General features: G+C 30.9%; 1 protein-coding gene across 1 annotated transcript in view; it reads right to left on the bottom strand.

Moving 5' to 3' along the window:
• Positions 1 to 16,411, bottom strand: part of LOC124360408 — a 124,023-nt gene that overhangs the window by 13,634 nt on the left and 93,978 nt on the right. The window contains 2 exon segments of the mRNA XM_046814015.1: positions 8,686 to 8,849; positions 12,759 to 12,922. Coding sequence (XP_046669971.1) covers positions 8,686 to 8,849; positions 12,759 to 12,922 — 328 coding nt within the window.

Raw genomic sequence — 16,411 nt, forward strand, 5'->3', positions numbered from 1 at the left:
TTTTATCCAAAGGGTTGAACTTTTCCATCATTCATAAATAAGTAAAGGTTTTGGGCATCTTCATTGGAACCAAATCAGCTGTTACTCATTTATATGAGGAATAGAGTGACCAATGTTAGTGCCCTAGTTCTTATACTGAGCAAAATTCCTCTAACAAAATCAATTTTTCTTAGGAGAGTAGTATCAATCCTAGGAAAAGATCATACAGATAAAATTCTACCATCTAACAAAAGAAATATGAGTGTTGTACAAGGCACAGTAAGGTATATAGAGAAAAATTATAACAACATAACTTTCAACCCTGGCAAATACACTAAGCTTTATAAATATCCAGCCAATTCATTTTAGCGCAAAATAACCATAACCTTTCATAAATTATAGAACATTTTTCAGACAGATTCAGATAATACTACTCATCGTTCTAAAGTATACACATGTATGGCCTAAACATTTTACAAACCTGGCATTCCTCTTTGGCTAAGAATTAGTTTCCAGAATAGTGTAATGTAGAGAATAATTTAAAATCCTCTTGGGCATCCTGACACTACTTGTAAGACAAACAGACTCATTTGTAAAAAAATCCCAAATATTTTGTACATTAAAGTAAATTATTTTTATCCCACCTAAATAACATTTATCCCTTTATTCATTTCATCATGGAGGTAGAAGTAAAAAGAATAAACTTCCCTTTCTGGATATGGGTAAAGTAAGGGATAGAGACATCCTTAAGAGAACAGTTTAACATACCGTAGTAAAAATTGCTCAATTTCATATTAAAAATTTCTTTCGAAATGTATACCTGTTTTGAACTGAAAGCTGTCGTATTCCTATAAACATAAATATATAAGGGTTACTAAAATACTAAACAAGTGATTTAGTAAAAGTACACCACTCACAACCAGAATAATAATAGCAGATTCTTTTTCATACTTGTTAATCCTTCATCTCCTCTCTGATATTAAAACAGCTTCTTCTATTTGATGGATCTATTAACATCTAATAAATCAGTAAATAAAATATTTGCAAGGTCAGCTGGGGTTTTTTTAAGTTTTCTTTCACATTGTGTCTGGACTACTTTCTATGCCTAAAATATAAATAATGTGTATTATTTTATGAAGTATGATATAAATTGTTTAAATTTAAAAAGTATTTAACCATGTATTTAAACATATATTTAATACCGTAGAATATTAATTACTTTCTTCAAGCATGTAAAAAAATTACATCCTGCTCAAATATGTTTTAAATGATGTTTTATTATTTCCCAACAGTTAAAATATTATTGGGATATCCAGTATTTATATTTAATACAAAGAGTATAAAATGTTAAACCATGCTGGATTTATTAAAAATTAGCAATAAATTGTAATAAATACTTCTTAAAATATTGGTTGTAATAATACCTTACAAATCAGTGTTAAAAACTGTCAAATCCAAAAAAGTGTATAGCCTAATACAAAGCAAAATAATGATATTGTACTGTATCTTATTTCCCAGAAATCATAATAGATTTCTGTAACACTTGATTAAGAGAATACAAGAATGCCAGATATCCTCTGATAAATTTCAGACAAAATTAAAGTCACCATATTGAGTGCGTTTGTGCCAGGTGTGAGGCAATATGGCAACAGTGCCGCTATTGGCCGGACCCCAACAGTCTTCTCTGCTGCACTTGTGTTTAGGTTGTCAGGACTGTTTATAAGAATATAAAGAAGGAAGATGTCCAAATGCTTCCCAAAATCTGCTCATCACTAATTTATGTCTTGATTTCACACAGTTCAGGCATAAGTAAATAATACTTTAAAGCATGATAGTTGTAAATCCTGATAATCTTATGTATGCTTATCCTTTTACTTTATAGACATGCATCAACACAGCTATGCTGAGTGTTCAGTTGAAGTGAAGTACAATAGCGTGCTTGCAACAACAAGGTGTGGTTAGAGATGACATTGAATTGCACAGGCTTCACTACAGACTGGTTATTGGCAGATTGGTGAGTAGCAGTCCGGCCACCAGCCAACACGAGTGCTCAAAGCAGATGAACCATCAGTTGGTTTAGCACCATATTACTTACTGTTGATCGGTATGTTTGTTAATTTGTCATATAGCCTATGTTAAGAGTGATTATTTTGAGGTATTTTGTGACTTGTGAAGAACATTAACAATGAGTTTCAATGTTACATGGAACCTACGAGACATCTGTTGATTGATACTAAATACAGTAATAATGAAATGTAGTTCATCTGAACACTTTGGTACCAATGGAGGCACAGCCAATTTTACAATACTATATCTCTAAATGGGTAAAACAAAGTTGGTTGTAGTGACAGAATCATGAAGCAAATTCATTAACATTGTGTAACATCACATCATTCTACAGCTATCTAAGTAATTTATCTAATTCTCATGAAGAAGAAAGAAGACGTATGTGTACATTAGAACCTCAGAGAAAAAGTGAAGTAGTAAATTTTATTGAAAATGAATATTTCATGTGAAGTTGTAGGATGTTAACACCTGATGAAGAGTTGATTCTTCTATCTAAGTTACAAAGGGAAAATAATTACTTTCATTTGCAAAATAGAATGAGTAGCTAAATTTAGCTCCCAAAACCATAAAGAGTGTGAAAACAGATAATAGAAAACAGGGTTGCTCTCAAACTTATACTGGATGAGATATAACAAGAGTCATCAGACAGGAATTGCCTTTAATTTGATTATGTACAATATTTTTCCCTTGTCCAAGTATTAGAAGTTAAGAACAATATTAATAGTGTGACACACAACAGCACATGAAACAAGGTGGTAAATATAAATCATTATAATAACATCTATTCCAGTTATTACAATTTACTAATGGGATTTATTACATTGATGGTTTAATGGGAAAACTACCAAGTCCCTAAATACTGAATGGACAAACTTATATTGTCAGATTTGTTGATAATATTGACAGAATTGGGAGAAGATGAAAGATAGGGGGTGGAGGGGCCGGAGTCAAGATCAGCCTCTTCACCTATTCAGTCAAGATTAAGGTCTTTGCTTCCTCTAGTCCTATTTTTAGAAGAAATTTGACAAGTTTTGCTTGAATACTGAAATACAAGGAGGCTGAAATAGATTTAACTACATATGTTTCTGTATACATAAAAAATATAAAAGGAATTTTTTTAACAAAATTAGACTAATTGAATTAGATTGATAGAATTACTACCTTTACATCAGAATATGTGATTAACAAATATAATAAATATTTCAGAACAATTATAAAATTGTAGTTATCTTATTTTCCATTGTCACTGTTATTAATGAAAGACTATAGATATAAATTATTATTGCTCTTCAGTAGATACTGTAACTACAATTTGCGTTCACTCTCATTTCAACAAAATATTTTCTCATCTCAATTATTCTTAACTATATCCATAACATTGAATGGAATCTTACAAAGAAATACAGAAATGTACTGAGGTAATTCTGCATAGAGTTAATAAAAATTGTGTCGTCATCTGTTTGATAACTCTTGAAACTTGATACACAGGTTTCTCTTGGTCTAAGAAAAAACTCTATTGATAACGGGATCAAAAGGCAAGAAAGTTGCAATTTAGTTCAAAAACAGAATAAACAAATTAATAAACAGAGTATACACTAATCATATAACATTTTACAGTGTTACTAACTACACAGATCTGCAAAATGATCAGCCACGTTTGCTTGACATAGTGTTGTTTTTCTGTCACTGCTGTCCCATTCATAGAGGAAACATGGAAACTTTGTGTGACCACTTTGTTGACCTAGTAACATGGAAAAACTTTCAAATTCCCACAAATGATCCATTTATGGTCAGAGTAGCTGAGCTTAATTAGAACAAACTCGTAGCATTCTTTCAAATGGACTGTGTCCAACAGGCATAGAAGCATATTGGTTACCATTGTAAAGAACTACAGCTAGGGCTAGGTAATCCTCTTGTGAAAAAAGGTACAAATTCCTTTTCTCTAAATAAGTACCATGAAAATGAAACACTGGAGGCAGACATACGTTTTTCTTTAAATCTGGACCCTAAAACTTCAGTTCCTTTGGGAGGCCTAGATCTCGTACTAAATCGTTCAAGTCTGATTGAGAGAAAAGTTCAGGGCCATTGGTACCTGGATTGTAGTTGTCACTACTATCGCTGCTACTTGAACAGAAAAATGACAATGTGTGTGTTGTCAATACATTTGGTCTAAATTGTCTAAAATATTATCCAGGGTATCCAGAGGTGAAGGAATAGGCAAGCCAGGTCCATGAGCAACAAGGCAAATAACCGAACGTATGTTGGTTAAGTATGAAATGTCCTTCCTGTTTTTTTAAATTGAAACTTTACTCTGAACAAGAACAAAATTAAGTCATCACTGCGATTTTTAGGCTCTCTCCATATCATGGGTACTCCAAGACGAAATGATTTCTTCTTACCTTAAAACAATTGTCTCAGTTCTTCAACACACTATATGGGGAGGGAAGATTTACCTTGGTCCCGTAATTTAGTACCAAAGTATGCAAAATACACCTTGGGAACAAATTTGAAATGTTCCTTTGTTTCTTCTTAACGGTATAAGACCTACAAATACAAATATAACAGAAATAGTTAGGAGAATTGACACAACCTCTAGTAGCCATTTCTTCTAAAACCGTGACACAAAACTGTTTGATGTGTACAGCACAGTGCTAACTCCCCTGCACACTGAGTCACTGACTTCAACCAAGATCACAGCCTAGCATAGGTCATGACGCCTAGCAGATAGTAGGATTGAGGAGGGGGCAGACAGACAAAAACATGTCTTGTTCCAGTAGGAAATGGATTTACCCAGTTTAGATTTATTGTCTTATTGAAATAAATAGAGTAAAAACATTTTTGTTTGTAAATAACATACATTGTTTAGTTACCTCTTCATCATTAAAAGTCCATAATTAAGACTAAATTGACCACTAACATGGGCTATAATATAACAAAATTATTCACATACTGAATCAGAAAACCCTTACAAATAAAAACTTTCTGGTGAAAATGTGACTTATCTATGGGTGATTGATTTTTTCACTATGTTTTCCGCAATCAGCACAAAAAATAATGTTAAACCCACTAGTTAAATATGCAACCGTTTTTTTATCGCAGACCTGTGTTATATGTGATGAAGTTATTTTGTTGGCTTAGATGGTTTCATAAAATATTTGAAAATTTAAATTTAAAGTCAGTTTTGTCAGAAATAGGTGAGAACATGCAATCACCACTGCCAATCAGCCTCATAACGTTTTGTGTTCCTTTCATGGGCACAACCTGAAACTGTCCACAATTAATAAGCATGAAAAAAATCATTTTGATCTAATTCAATAGTACGGGGTAAAAAAGTTACAATCATTTTTGGTAAAGACTTGCTATGTTCTTTGAAGTCCTTCAATACTGTGTTAATTCAGGGTGTTACAAAAGTTCCGCATGGGCTTGATAATTCCCGAATAATTATAGGTAAAACAATAAACTGGGTACATCATTACTGCATCTATAAATCTATTTTTTTATGTAACTACAATTTTTTTGCCATATCAGAGGGATGGCCCACAAGGAGTCTGAAGGACATCTTAAATAAGAGCTAGTCGAGTAGTACATCAAATTAAAGATCTTTATTAATGGAGTTAAATGCCGCAAATCCTACCTCAAAAGGATCACTCTTTAAAAAATTATGCTGGTTTAAAGTTCGAAACTTTTACAATGTAGGTCATGTTCTAGATGTTTTAATATTCTTGTCTTGGCTCAAGTTGTGAAAGTTAAACTTAGTAAATGAATACAGGACTTAGGAAATAGTTTTAAGATAGTTAGTGACTTTTTATGGTTTTATTGTTTGTTAACAGTTTACTGTGTCTAATAAGGCACACTATAAAATTATTTAATCAGAGAGTTATATTATTACTAACCAGTAAAAATAACTAAACAAAACAAACGTATAAAAATGAAAACCAACACAAAAATTTTACAAGAAAATTTCAATGAACTCACAGAAACTTTCAGAAAGGGATGTAGATATATTAAATTTGCAGAAGTTATCTGAGATAATTTATAGAAAAACCTCTGACTCTTGATTTGAGGTCCTAAAGTATTTATTATGTAGTAATAGATAAACAGAAAAGTACCAAACTATTAGATGAGTTCATTGCAATTAATTTGTTGACAAGAATCATTCCAAAGTTAATTATTTTAGGCTATTTTGTACAAGAAAGAAAATAATATTGTAAGACATTAACAAAATGTATATTTTTTTATCTATAACTACATAGAAGTTTAAATAAAAAAATAAATAAATTTAAATCATACAGAAATTAAATTATTTGAAATTAAAACAACCAATTATGAAAAAGAAATAAAATAACACAAAATGCAAACATAAACAAGTTTATTGAGTCAGTAATAAAATACATTCATCTTGTCAGTATGATAGTGTGGATACAGTGATATGATGAATAGCCCCCAATAATCGCTTATTCATCGCTAGAACAAAGTAGGCTATGTTTTATTTATATATTCTATTCTCTTAACAAATATAGCCAGTTACTGATACATCTAAAGAAACCTATACACAAAAGCTAAAAATAAAATAATATAATCTATAGCAAAGATTAAAATACAAAACAAATTATTAATAAATCTTTACATTGAGAAGTATAATAAATAAAGCACAATCTCTTTAATAACAATAAATAATCATCCATTTTTAGAATAAGAATTTACACACTTTTCAAATCAAGTGTAACTATACATTTAAAAAAATAAGTCCACTGTGTTTCTATTCAACCATTATATAGGTTTAAAGGGCATGTTGTATATGGAATGTACCACAAAATAAACAAAAATACAATGATTTTATTTAAAATAATAAATATAGTTGTAAAATGTGTTGGATATTTTAGTTTAGCAAATGGAGAATGAAACAAAAGTAAGGCATTGTGTACTTTTTAATAAATAAAAATATATATTTCTTGTGTTTTGTACCTAAGTGACTCAATTCGATTTATGCAATGTTAGACAATCTCTCATATAAATAAATATACTTCTTCACAGAAAATTGCTCACTTTATTTTAAGTTTTATGGAATCGACAAGTTAATTGATGGAAAACTCATAACATAAATTACATTATTTTTATGTATATATTTTACACGTGTTTTGTAAATAAATTATATCAAGATGATGATTGAATTAATGTTATTACATTTTAATTGGCTCTAATTCAGGAAGAAGTGGCAACAAAACATTTTAATTTACAAATCATTGGGGAAATTTTAATTAGAAACAAACATTTTATAATTAAACTGATTCAGATTAACTCAAGGAAATAGAAATGAGTTTTGTAAGTTTAGTGAATATCATAGAAACAAACTCATATAACATAAACTAATATTTTAGCAGATATTGCCATTCTTTCAAAGTTACAATGATGCATGTTTTATACAGTTATAATAAAATTTTATTCCGATATATTGTCACTTCAGGCAAATTCATTGGGCTTGAATGAAGAGAGTCCAAGTTACTAGCTAGTGGATAACGTATCTTGTCTTGTGATAATTGATCAATTAGAGTGGGTCGCAATAATTAGCCTAACAAGTGTGACAGAGTCACAGCTGCGCCTAGTGTGACATCACATAGCTGTCTCTGCCATGTTTACATGTATTTCTGGAATACACTCAACAGGCAACTAGTTCGTAACTCTTTGTTCTACATTTGTTGATATTCACTACTTTCAAAAATCTCAATTCAATTACAAAAGTAACTCAAATATAACAATTATTGTACAAGCTACAATAACTAACTTTTCATACTTAACATAACACTGATTTTTAGTAAAATTAATAGTACTACAATAATAGTAATCTGGTCAATAGTTGCCTTTTAAAATTAAATTAAATAAATGTAATGTTCATTGAGCATTACATACTTAATCAAGAATTCTACATTCATCTGTTGGATGGCAATTCCAAGTGTAATGACATTGACAGGTTTTGCTTGTATATGATAAAATCTGAATGAAACAACTACAGTTAATAACAAGATTAAAGATATTTTAAAACAGAAACTGTAATTTATCAGTTCAACAGAATCTGCAAAACTGTTTTTACTATTGTTAAAACAATTTAGTAGTTCATAGGCAACCTTCAACAGTGGAATGTAGCTAACAATGATTATTTGGAGGTATGACAATAATAAATATTAGCATCAACAGTGAATGATTTGTCCCTACCAAACTGAAATATTGAAGCTGTAAAACAAACCATTCACAAAATAATAATAAACATGCTCAGTGGCAAAATAAAAAGTTCTACTTTAGCACCGTATTAGCTATGCAATAGCTGTCTAACCAAAGTTCTGGATGCAAACATCAAAAGCAAATTACATTACATGTCAACAAATCTACACATTACAGAACAGTGGCAGCGTAAGTGCGACAGTTCTACTCGTCTATTGGAATCTGCACCTGATAAAAACTCTTATACAGTATTATTAAAACTCTTGATAAAATATATATTGAATAAGGCACAGTTTGGTCATAGACAGCCTTGATAGTGAGAACATGTTTATTTACAGTCAGAGGATATTTACAGTGAGAGTTCTGTGACAGGTACAAATCACAATGTCGGCACGTCAGGGACTCAGTGCAGGACCAACTCACCGTTCGCCTGCGTGCTAGTCGAGTGGTTGTTGAGGTCAAGGTAGAGGTCATGGCCCGTGGTGGTGGTTGACGCTGGAGTCTCCGGGACGTCCAATGGTCTACTGCCGACAAACGAACTCTCTAGCCAACACAATCGCCCAGTACTCCCACGTGGAGACGCTGACCTATGATGCAAACACTGAGTCAAATCCAAGTACATTTACTGCTCAATATAACCAGCTCAAAATATTGGGACAAGTCATTTTGACCAGATCAAGCATTCCTTCCCTTTAAACAACTATTTGATATGTTTCAATTAATCTATTTTGTAATTAATTGACTTTTCTTTCAGATGGATCTTCTATAAGCACTTCAATAGTATACTAAGAAGTTATTTTTTACTCTCAGTATAGTGAAATATTAGTACACCAGTCACACAATTTAAATTTAGTAAATTAATTACTTCGTTTACATAATCAAATAGTGACAATGTTCATTGTGTTAGGTCAAACTTAAATAATATAAATATTTAAATTATCAATATAAAAGATAGACCATTATTAAGGAAGTTGTTTTTGAAAACTTATGAATAGTTAATCATGAATTAATTTATATTAACTAAAAACTTTATATAAAGAATAAAATTATTTCAATTATAAACACATAATAATTAGTTAATAACAATAAATTTTTATTAAAATATGAAGGGCCAAGCAAAGAGGTAATAAAAAAAGAAAATTGTTAGATTGAATTTCTTTATTAATGATAATTTTGTATGATTGACATTTACAGGTGATGTGAGAAAAAATTTATAATTTATAAATTTATTGTTTTTAACCAATATATTATATCTAGCGTACAAAATTAGTCAAAAGAAACCAAAAAAAGTTATATTAATTGCAATGTATTTATATTTATATTTTTAAGCGTGTTTTTAAAATGGGATCCAATAGATCCCAGTGTGCCTGATGAAGGAAAAAATTATATATGTGTTTTTTTTTAAGGTTAAACACATTGGTTGTGGTGGGCGCACATCAATACTACTCCCACTTTTCTAAAGTTGGTACATGTGTCGTGTCCCATTAACCCTCCGAGTGGCGGTACTTTTTTCTCCAAGTGGCGGGACATTTTTACTGCTTTTGTATGTTCGCAAAAGAAAATTTATATAAAATCCTGTATATTATATAAGTATGACATAATCATACATCGATTTAAACTTCATAACACACAGAGTAGAATAGTAATAATATGAAACACTTACCTTGGATTGGTGTAAAAAACCAATGGGTTGAATTCCAAAAATAAAAATTCAAATTTTTTTGTTTTATATTAGGCTGAGTAAATGTTCCTAAACTTAATTTTTTAACACAATTTCAAAATAGCCATTTTGTTTAAAATTTAATTCTGAACAAAAATATGTATCCGTTATATGTATTATTCCTAAAAACAACGCACTATTTGCTGATCAAAACTTTTATGTACACGTTTTTTACTGCATTTTAGTCAGTATCAGAGCCAACCTCATTCCTCATCATTCTTCCTAGTTTGAGAGGCCTCCAATAATGTTCCAGGTAAGGGAAACACTCCCTATGAACCCCAAAATTACAAGTTGGGCACCAGAAGTGACTTTTACTCCCTTTTTTGGTGTGTACACACACTGCACAAAGTCTGGTAAATAAGCAATCCCGTGAAGAAGACCTACATTTGGTCCAGGAGGTAGTACAGTAGGTGGATGAACCGTTTGTAAGAGTTCCATTAGTACCAGCATATCTAAATACTATATCAAATTAAAGTTTAGAATCTGGTCTTTCTAACCATACCTAATATATAGCGTTTAAGTCGCGGCATAACATCGGAAATACCGGAACAAGAGAGGCTTGCGTTAATAGACGCTAGAGCGTCTTTGCCACTCGCGAACGAGAGTTAATAGACGCTGCAGCGTCTTTCACCACTCGGAGGGTTAAAGGTGTTAATCATGTCATTGCTGTCCATCCGTGAAATTACATTTGATAAAAAGGTCCTAAAGACTTGAAATATGGTATAAAGAATCCACTTGAAGGAAAAATCTATTGATTTGGGGGTCAAAAATTCAGAACCACAGTTAAAAAAAGAATTCTAATATGTTTACAATGGTCTTACGGGTTGTTACCATGATGGCAATGAAAAGTTGCAGAATAAATAAATTTGTAAACAAACTGAGTACTATCATATGACATTTTACTGAGTGATATAGTAACACTCTTCTATACTGATTTACATTTATTTAGATAAACATCAAGCCCAGCTCACCTCCTGTTCTCATAAGTATTAGATATTACAAATAAAAAAAATATTAATTATCAAACTCTAAGTCTATAGAAAATTAACAAAACTATCAAGAAGAAGATATAGAATTATTAATTTGTAACCTTGAATAAAAAAAGACAGGCTTAACAAGTCCCACAACAGGATCCAGAATAATTGGGTTTTGGCTGCAGCCCATTTGGAGAGTTAGGAGATGTCAGCAAAGTGAGCTATTAGTCTGATAGAATCATGTCACAAGTCCCACAACATGATGCAGAACGATTGGGTTTTGGCTGTAGCCCATTTGGAGAGTTAGGAGATGTCACCAAAGTGAGCTATGAGTCTGATAGAATCATGTCACAAGTCCCGCAACATGATGCAGAACAATTGGGTTTTGGCTGCAGCCCATTTGGAGAGTTAGGAGATGTCAGCAAAGTGAGCTATGAGTCTGATGGAATCATGTCACAAGTCCCACAACATGATGCAGAATAATTGGGTTTTGGCTGCAGCCCATTTGGAGAGTTAGGAGATGTCAGCAAAGTGAGCTATGAGTCTGATAGAATCATGTCACAAGTCCCACAACATGATGCAGAATAATTGGGTTTTGGCTGCAGCCCATTTGGAGAGTTAGGAGATGTCAGCAAAGTGAGCTATGAGTCTGATAGAATCATGTCACAAGTCCCACAACATGATGCAGAACAATTGGGTTTTGGCTGCAGCCCATTTGGAGAGTTAGGAGATGTCAGCAAAGTGGCCGCTATTTCATGCCATAACTTTGAGTCTGATAGTATCATGTCTCAACGTAGAAGTCACACAACAGGGTGCATAATAATTGGGTTTTGAATTTCTGACTACTATTGTTATGTTTAGTATCAATACTAAGTATGAAGGTTTATCAAAACTTAATTTTTTTTTACCTATGACCAAGAACTCATTCTAAAATTAAAAAGGAATTCACACAATTATTTCCGGATTGTCAACACAGAAGATGTGATTGACATATTATATAAAATGTCCTCAATCAATTTAGTATATCTATCTGTTAGATAGATATACTAAATTATAGATGTAGGCCTACTCATCTCATAAAGTACCAACACTGTGGTACGGAAATTTAGAGACGTTCATATTATTCCATACATACTCATTTAGAAAATTGTATGCTATCAAATAAAGACTTTGCCTCACAATCCATGTTAACTTGTAGTGATCACTTAGAAATGGTTGTGCACTCCGATACCAAGGTTCCACCCTCTGATATTTAAATTAGAAATTAATTAAATCTCTTATAATACTGGGAAAAATACTACAACATTTTCACGGATGTTTGTACTACCTCATTGATGCAACAAAGAAACAGTTATGTCCTTTAAGCTTAAGTTATCCGATAGTGGGAAAGTCGATCCGGTTATATGCCTATCCTCCAATAATTGGAATGTTTGCGAAGTAAATTTAAAAAAAGATGGCTGTGATCCTTCAGTTATAAAGCAGGGGAAATTATTGCAAACCCCAGAGTAACAATTGGTAGCCAATGTTGTTTGAGAATTAAAATAATAAATTACTCGTAAAAAAATTACAAGCATACAAATTATCATTTACAATAAAGTGTCATTTATATGAAGGGATTTTTTGTCAGCCCTAAAGCATCACCTAATGTTCATCAACAATTTAAATAAACCAAAATAACTTATGGTTAAAAATGTGAAATTGTGTTAAAATGCTAGGATAGATACCATTAATAGCGTACTGTACTACTATAAATAGAACACAAATGTATTTTAAAACAAAATCCCACAAATCAAAGTTGTCACCTGGATGAACTAGTGTCTCGGTCCCAGCGAGGGTTAAGTGCTGGCGACAGTCTGTCCGTCGAGTCCTTAGTGCCTGATACATAGTGCACGATTGCAGATGTCACCTCCTTTATTGAAGTACGCACTTCATTGAGGTTGGGAGCATTCACTGCTGGCCCACTTTCCTAAATAAAAAAGTACATAATAAGTTAGAGTATAACTAAATAACTATTTCACTTAATGTTATTACTTCAAAAGAAGTTTTAAATTCAAATATAATGCCATTGTTTACAAACAACGGATAACTCTCAACTGTGATAAGTTTCAAGCACCCAGTTTGTGCAAGGGTAACTTTAAAGTGGTCTAGCTTGCTTATACGTTGACGGATTTGTTGAAAAAAGTACCATTGGAATAAAATTGTTATAAAAATTTCAAATAGTTAGTATCTTATAAAGTTTTTATAACTCATGTAATACAGCTTATGCCTGTCAAAAGATAAGATGTTTGCTGCTCACGCCTTGTGCAAGTGTATCTTTAAAGTGGTCATGCTCGCTTATGCGTTGATCGATTTTGTAGAAACAAGTACAATTAGAATTGTAATAAAATTGTTCAAATAGTGGATATCTAGTTAATATTTTATAACTGTGCTGGTTTTTTTGTTATTTGACTTTAAAAATGTTCAACAGGTGCCATTTTGTTAATATAACAGAAAATAACACAATTATTTGTATTAATTTTTATCCTATCCATTTAAACCAAAATGAAAAATTAGGTTTTTTTTAGCTTAACTAGAGTTATAGATAATTTTTTTATGAAGAATAGAAAATGGCAGAGCTAGAGGCTAAATGGGACATTTCTCTCTCTCTCTCTCTCTCTCTCTCTCTCTCTCTCTCTCTATATATATATATATATATATATATATATATATATATATATATATATATATATATATATATAAAACAAATGTTTTTTAGGAAAAATATTTTTACACTTATAAAAGGTATAAAGAACTAGCTGTCTATAAAAAAATTACATACATTTTGTTGACTACATATTTCTTACTACATACACAACATTTAAAGAACTTATTTTGATGAAAACAAAAGCTATAGCCAATTAATTATGTTTTGAGAAACATTCTCAAATATATAGAGTGAATAAAATTCACTCTGTATATTATTAACTCTAAGTCTACATACGTTTTTGAGTTTATAAAAATTGTACTATAAAATGTGAAGCAATTTTAATTCTATCCCATAAGTACAATGTTAAACTTGAAACACTGTAATGCTTTCAATTTTTGTTATAAAATTATATAAGATGTCTCATTTTAAAGATATGATTCATATATATCCATACACTTCTCAGTTTTTCCCTTATACTTTTTTAATATGTACACAATAAGACATAACGGTTTGAGAGTTTTATCTGAGTAACCAAAAAGAACAAAACACCTTTAAAATGAGACATCTGCCATAATTACATGGATGAAAGTAAAGCCATAAAAGTGTTTGAAGTTTACTATAGTTTTAGTGAGGCTAAAATCGAGATGCCCACTAATACAGCAGCAGCTTCTTAAGTTGATAACTATACTGGCTGCATATTAATATTGCTTCAAACACAACAGGAAAACATGAGTGTGTCCATAAAGTTAGGAATATTTTATGAGAAACGTAATAGTGACTTTTATTACCAAATAATGTTTAGTATGTAACCAAAACTCAAATTATTTTCAGTAACCCAATTTAAGTCCTCCATCTTGGTCTTAGGTTTAATATTTAGGTAAGCATAAAGTCATGTTACATATTATTTTTATTGTATTGTTATACTGAGTGCAATGGTAAAAATGTGTTTTCTGTTCTCAATCCATTCAAAAGTAATAAATAAGGATTAAAGAATAAGGAAATAAATAAGTAATAAATAAAATCTGTAACTTTATATTATTCCCACTTGACATACCAGATTGTTTCTGAATCATGGAATCATTAAACATAAATTAAGTTCCCAAATGAAATGGGGTAATCATATTTATTGGTTCAACAAAAAATAAAGTTAGTAACTTTATACTTGCAAGATATTTGTTTTGAATTATATGATTTTAAAGGTAAAATTGTTCTCCATGTATATCACAAACAAAGAAATTAGGTTTCCCTTATGTAATGTACGTACATACCAATGTAAAAGTTTATTAATGTTTCAGAAGCACTGTGTGTAAGTAACTCAATTCTGGATGATAAAAACAACAGATTTTATTAATAAAATTGCACTGTAATGGATTGAGTACCAAACACTATTAAAATCAGAATAAAAAAAAATACCATTTATAAGACCCTAAAAGAATTATAAATATTAAAACTAAATTCAAGAGGGGACCAAAAGTTAAAACTAGCCAAACTGGAAGCATCTTTTATTTCATGGATGTATTATAAAAATTTATTGTTATACTGTCGATATTAAGATTTTCCATGCATTCTAGACTTTATAAACTCACTGTACTAAATAGGTTTAGAAATTTTTTTAATGAGAGATTTTTTGAAAAAGTATAGCATCTTGTTATAAAATACAATTAAAGAACAATTTTCTCTTTGAAATTATTGCGAAAAAGAAGGTGGAGGATTAAACTTTGTTGTGAGTGGGAGGGAAATGCCAAAACAATTAGTCTCTAATAGGGTCACATTCTAGACAGTGTAATAATGAAAAATGTGTATCTCATTTGGCTAATTAGTTGAGAAAATTGGATGGCCTATAATGCATATAAGACCAAAATAAACTGACTCACCTTTGGTCACTGTCTTTTTTAGAAGACAGTCTAAAAACTAAACTAAATTTATTTTCCAATTATTTTAATTATAAAATGGAAAACTTTCTTGGCAAATGTGTATTAAATATATTATTTTATTTCAAAATTGCACCTTTTTAACATATTAAATGTGGGATTCTTTACAACAAACATCAGAAAAACATTTAAAATTAAATTTAGGGGAAATAAACAAAACAAAAATATTTTATGGTTTGACGAAATGCTTTCAATATATTTGTTTCAGCGTACCTTAATTCTTTTTAGTTCTGAAGGGTCTAACATAGATATCATCTTCCACATTTTTTGCTTTAAACAAAAGCAACACTTGATATAAAATCTTGCTTGAATGAAAAGTTTAGAGTGGATTATTCAGAATACTACAAATAAGTCTTTTTTCCAGGAATGCACTTACACTTTTTTCTCTAGGGAGAAAGGGTGGATGTGTGTGACCCAGAAAAAGTTAACAAACAGTTAAATTCCATTACCTGTCCCCAAAACTTTAACTTTGTCTCTGCTACTTTAACTACTGGAAAATAATGTGGACCAAAATTGTCTTTTTGATTGTTTGAACAAGATTAGAAAGCATTTTCAAACTGATACTGAATTGTTACTGAATCATAGTTCAAGTTCATATGGAATCCCTCGAGATAGTTCCTATGGCATAACATATTGAGATTCTAGAGGGTCTTATCACAAATAATAAACTTGGCTAACTTTCTAGAACAATAGTTTAAGTTTTTAGAGCAGATAACAGATCCAGTATAATGAACAATTTACCTACTATAAAAGTTATACAATGATGGACAAATGGTGGAAAAGAGTTTTGAGGTAGAAAATATTTTGAGTTTCCACCTGGATTAAGTCTCCCAGTCCT

This window comes from Homalodisca vitripennis, chromosome 4 (genome assembly GCF_021130785.1).
Source record: "Homalodisca vitripennis isolate AUS2020 chromosome 4, UT_GWSS_2.1, whole genome shotgun sequence".
Lineage (NCBI taxonomy): Eukaryota > Metazoa > Arthropoda > Insecta > Hemiptera > Cicadellidae > Homalodisca > Homalodisca vitripennis.